Here is a 5,468-nt window from a genome sequence, read left to right on the forward strand (position 1 = left end):
AGCCTATACCTTGATTAGCAAGACCCTAGGGCAGAGATTCCCAAACTTGTCTGCACATTAGTATTATCTGGGGAGTTTCAAAAACTTCTAATGCCCGGGTCCTCCTCTGAAGATTGTGATTTAATCAGTCTAGGGTGTGGCCTGGGTTTGGGGATTTTTAAAAAAGATTTCCAATGGTTCCAATGTGCTGGCTTTGAATTTCTTTGCTCTTGCAGCTAACCAGAAAGGAAACTCTAGATTCTCCTAGTCAACCAGGAAGCAATGGTCACCAGTTGCTACTCTTCCTGTACCACCAGTGTGATGCTAAAATACATTATTTATAAGTTGTAGTTCAGGATCATAAAGGCGACAGAAAAATATTTCTTTTAAAAAGAGTGTAGGGACTAATGGGGTAGGTGGTAAGAGAGGCATCTTAGGAAGTTAGGTGGGATCTGGCTCAACAAATTGAGAATAAAGGATGCCCCTGATTCTGAGCTGAAGCTTCAGTTGTTACCTGAGAATGCAAGGGTACCCGCTACCCTTAGGAAAGGGATATTTCCAGAAGACAGATAATCTATCTTACATGAGGTAAGCATGTTTCTCCTGCTAATATGTTTGGCCCTGCTCTTTATGAAACAGCACCAGCATTACCATCCTAAAGGTCACTTGTCCCTTTCCTGAGCCTGGTCCCACTTTCTGAAAACAGTTCCACATTAGCCATTCAGGATGGCTCCAAAAAATTCTTTGTCCAGGGACCTATCCCAGATGGACATAAGCTTCTTAGTTCACTCTGCCTTAATTATTTGATATCTACACCCGGTTACAGGCCATTGCTTTAGACTTTCCGTCTCCTTTTATTTCCATTTTCACCAAGTAACTTTCGCATGAATTAAGAGTCCCACTATACTATTTGATACCAGGACAAAAGGTGTCCAGATCGGCAGCGAACATGACAAAATCTTTTTCAAGAAATGGTGTTGGAAGATATTACAAAAGAGAGGAAATTTAGCAAAAGAGCGGAATTTGGTAGAAGAGGAAACCTGAGGGACAGGAGAAAAGAGGACGAGGAAGGGGTTGAGGGGGGAAAGGCGGCGAGAGGGAGTGGGAGTAACCTCTGGCCCCAGAGAAGGGTGCAATGCCCTCGCTGCAGTTGCATCGCCAGCCGCGCCTCTCTCCTCCCCGCGGGCCGCGACCGCCCCGCCCCGCGTCTGCGGCGGCGCGCCGTCTCCTCCCGGCTCCCCGCCCCCCGCCCGGCCCCACCTCAGGCTTCCACTCTACTCACCCGCGGAACCGAGAGCCCGGTCCTTTTCCTGCTGCCGAGGACTGAGCGGCCACGCGTGACAGCCAGCTGCTCCAGGCCCGGGTGGCTCCGGGGACGGTCGAGCGCCGGCAGCAGCTGGCCCTGGCCCCGGGTCTAGGCGTGGGTTCGGCCGCCGGGCCCGGTGGGAAGGGCCTAGCACGGCCAGGTAGTGACCTCCCGAGACTCCTCTGGGCAGGCGCCGGGAGGGGTGCCTCGGCCCTGCGCCTCCGGCAGCTCCGGGAGCGGGTGTGGTGTGTGAAAGGGGGAGTGGGAAGGATGAGGGAAAGGGAGGGCCCGGGGATAGAAGGACACAGGAAGAAGGTGGAAGAGACCAAGTGAGAATGGGTCGCTCTTCCTTGTCTGTGTTCTCCTTGGAACGGAAACCCGGGCTGTGCTTAAGCCGGGTAGGCTGTCACACAGCCAACTTAAAAGTGTGGTGGCTATTAATGTGTTAACACGGCAAGGTCTCCAAGGCGTACTAAGTGCAGAATAGTCTCTAAAGTATGATCCTCTTTGTGTAAAACAAAACAAAACAAAAAGGGGGGTGGTGGTGGCTATGGGGGAAGGGAAGGTACAGACCTATACATATATTTGTATATGCAGAGAAAGTGTCTGAAACTCTTCATATAAAACTTAGCAGTGGTTATCCCTGGAGAATGGAATTAAAGATGGATATTTTTACTTTTAATTTGTAGAGACTTTTACTTTTCATTTGTAGGTTAGCTGAATCTCCCTTCACAAACACCAGGGTGTGAAAAACATGTAACTATTTTTCTGTTAACTTAATTTTTCTTTTTTTAAAATTTATTTATTTTTGGATGCGTTGGGTCTTCGTTGCTGCGTGCGGGCTTTCTCTAGTTGCGGCGAGCGGGGGCTACTCTTCGTTGCGGTGCACGGGCTTCTCATTGCGGTGGCTTCTCTTGTTGCACAGCACGGGCTCTAGTCACGCGGGCTTCAGTAGTTGTGGCTCGTGGGCTCTAGAGCGCAGGCTCAGTAGTTGTGGCACACGGGCTTAGTTGCTCCGTGACACGTGGGATCTTCCCAGACCAGGGCTCGAACCCCGTGTCCCCTGCATTGGCAGGCGGATCCTTAACCTCTCCACCAACAGGGAAGCCCTGTTAACTTAATTTTTGTTATGAGATGACTTCTTTTGAAAATCTTGAGTCGATTCTGAGATTCCCCAGTCCTTTCGCTGGGGGCTTATATAGTGCAAAGACATGAGGGAAATGTACAAGCCTATATAGGCCATCATTCTTGATGCAATTTGCCTGCACTTATGTCCAGTGAGATATCCATTGTCCTTTCTGGTTCTGGATTGTCAGTCGATTCAAGTCTTCTTGGAAGTATTCTACATTCCTGTCCATAAGCTCTTGCATATTAAGGATTAAGCAATTGACTTAACAACATACTTATTCCTAAAATACATAAATGTAAATAGGAGATAAGCATTTGTCCAAATAAGAGAGTATGCACATTCCTAATGATATAAATTCAAGCATCCTCTCAGGCAGAGGTTCTTAATTGGTAGTTAATGGAGATTCTAGGAGGTCCGTGGGTGGACTCCCTGAAAATTGAATGCAAAGTAGTATATACTCATGTTTTTTCTGTGAAAAAGCTCCATGGATTTCGCCAGATTCTCAAAAGCTTATGAATCCCACTGACTAGACATTGTGGCAACAACGGTGAACAAGGCTAAAGAGTCTCTGTGCTCAGGAATTTATAGTCTGGGGGGATGAAAGACAAACGACCAGGCAATTACAATATAGAGGATGTGTTCTATGCTAGAGGAAGTACAGTGTGGGAACCTAGGAGGACCACCTGTACCAGACTGGGGGCTGGGTGTCACCTGAGGCTCCTTGGAGGAATTGACTATTAAACTGAGGCCTTCAGAGTGAGAGGGAAGTAGAATTTGGCCTAGTAAAGGAGGGGCTGGGGAAGGGGGGTGGTCTTGGTAGAAGGAAGAATGTTCTAGGCCTCTGCCTATGCAAAGTCCAGAGTCAAGAGATACCTTGGCAATTCATAAGCTGAAAACAGTTTGTATGGTTCAAGCTTAACGTTGGATGGGAGTAGCAGTAAGAGGTGAGGCTGGGAGATCAGAAGCCAGGTTATGTGTGTGATGCTGGGCATGCAGAGGTGAATAAGACACAGGAGCCCTGACCCTCAGGGAGTTTTATTTTATTAAGGAGAAACCAGGAACAAGTAGGCAAATGGGCTAACAAGATAAATTTTTATTATGATGAAATAAACAAGGTGTTGTAAATGGTGGCTGGGGTATGTATTGGGAGCTCCTTTAGGCAGATCTACATACTGTGTGCCACGTGGATTGGAGGGTTTCAGCGATGACGGTGGCAGGCAGAACAGAGAATTGGATAGATCTGGGAGACATTGAGGGAGTAGAATCAATAGGATTTGGTAATTTATTGGATGATAACAATAATAAATAATAATAGCTTCTACTTATTGCACACTTACTAACTCTAAGTGCTTGATATATTTTTTCTTATTTATTCCTATACAACTCTATGAGGTAGGCATTTATTTCAGTTTTGTGATGAAACTGTGGCACAGAGAGTTTAAGGAACTAGCCCAAGGTCCCATCAGGATTCAAACTCAAACCTATTTTATACCAAACCCTTGTAAGCATAGGGGGCAATGAGGAGGAATGGATTTGGAGGAGAGGTAGAAAGATGATACATTTGGGATCTATGGAGTTTTGGGTACCTTTGAGTCATCCAAGTGGAGATGTCCAACAGGGGAATGGATAAATGAGTATGAAGCTCAGATGAGATCCAGGTCAAGGAATAAATAGTGAGTTGCCAGCATAGCAATGTTATGTGGAGCAACAGAGTAGGTGAGACCACCCTGGGAAAGTATATAGAAGGGTTAGAAAAGAACTCTAAGCAGCATCAACATTCAAGGAAGAGCAGAGAAAGAACCCCCCCCACCAAGAAGGTGTGATCAGGGTTGTAAGAGGAAAACCGGGACAGCACCGTGCAAGTCAAAGGGAGAGTTTCAGTGAGGCAGTGATCACAGGGTCATATTCCACTTGAGAGATGAAGTAAGATAAGCTCCAAGATATGTCTATTCTTATAGTAAGAAGAATTCCATTAGTTACCTGAGAGGACAGCCTTGGAGGAATAGTGGAAAAAGAATCCCATTTAGTTGGTTAAGAGTGAGTGGGAGGCAAGGAAGTTGAGGTGGTGAGTATAGACAACTTGATCAAAATGTTTGTTTCTCTGGAGCTAAGAATCCAGAGTCTAGATTACGAGTATGGCTCCTGTGCTAAGTTGGGATCATACTGATAGCCCTGGGGGGTCTCCTTTACCCCTTCATGTGGAGACATGTTCCTTTCCTCTCCAGCTCTTACTTTTTATTTATTTATTTATTTATTTATTTATTTATTTATTTATTTATTTATTTATTTATTTATGTCTGGGCCGGGTCTTCGTCGTGGCATGCAGCATCTTTTCTTTTTTTTTTTTGCGGTACGCGGGCCTCTCACTGTTGTGGCCTCTCCCGTTGCGGAGCACAGGCTCCGGATGCGCAGGCTCAGCGGCCATGGCTCACGGGCCTAGCTGCTCCATGGCATGTGGGATCTTCCCGGACCGGGGCACGAACCCGTGTCCCCTGCATCGGCAGGCGGACTCTCAAACACTGCGCCGCCAGGGAAGCCCCATGCAGGATCTTTTAGTTGAGGCTTGCGGGATCTTTTAGTTGCAGCATGCAGACTCTTAGTTGCGGCATGAATGCGGGATCTAGTTCCCCAACCAGGGATGGAACCCAGGCCCCCTGCATTGGGAGCACGGAATCTTACCCACTGGACCACCAACAAAGTCCCTTTTTTTGTTTTTTAAACTTCCTTACTCTTAAGCTTCTACCTCACCTTTTCCCTACTCCTTTCCCTTAGAATACTCCCTGTATACATCCTTGGAATGAACCCAGTCCTGGAAAAACAAATATTGGTTGTTTTCTGCCTTCAGGTCACTGGGATTACCAGGAGGACTATGGGAAAGATTTAGTCCCAGTACGCATGCACTCCCAATACAGCCAGCTGCTCATTACCTGTCTTTCTCTCCTTCTAGGCATATACTGGTTGGGCTCCAGCCATGGCGAAACTCCATGGGCGTGTGTCTACTCACCTGGACATCCTCTCCTTGGAGAACCGGTGCCTGGCCACACTTCCTGACCT

At 47.1% G+C, this 5,468-nt stretch overlaps 1 protein-coding gene across 8 annotated transcripts in view; it reads left to right on the forward strand.

Annotated features, from left to right (window-relative positions):
* Nucleotides 1-1,224: 1,224 nt before the first annotated feature.
* The window catches only part of TEP1 (telomerase associated protein 1), a 49,572-nt gene continuing 45,328 nt past the window's right edge, over nt 1,225-5,468 (forward strand). For 3 of the 8 annotated variants that reach the window (XM_027083749.1, XM_027083747.1, XM_027083750.1), the window contains exons 1-2: nt 1,228-1,445; nt 5,362-5,468. The exon at nt 5,362-5,468 is cut by the window's right edge and continues 280 nt beyond it. In XM_027083749.1, the coding sequence (XP_026939550.1) occupies nt 5,386-5,468 (83 nt within the window). In that variant the 5' untranslated portion in view covers nt 1,228-1,445; nt 5,362-5,385. Of the gene's footprint in view, nt 1,446-5,361 lie in introns of all 8 variants that reach the window. The other 5 variants (XR_003428156.1, XM_027083753.1, XM_027083755.1 and 2 more) reach the window with 4 other exon arrangements.

This window comes from Aethalodelphis obliquidens, unplaced genomic scaffold, assembly GCF_003676395.1.
Source record: "Aethalodelphis obliquidens isolate GAN/ISIS:26980383/991018 unplaced genomic scaffold, ASM367639v1 scaffold51, whole genome shotgun sequence".
In the NCBI taxonomy this organism is placed as follows: Eukaryota; Metazoa; Chordata; class Mammalia; order Artiodactyla; family Delphinidae; genus Aethalodelphis; species Aethalodelphis obliquidens.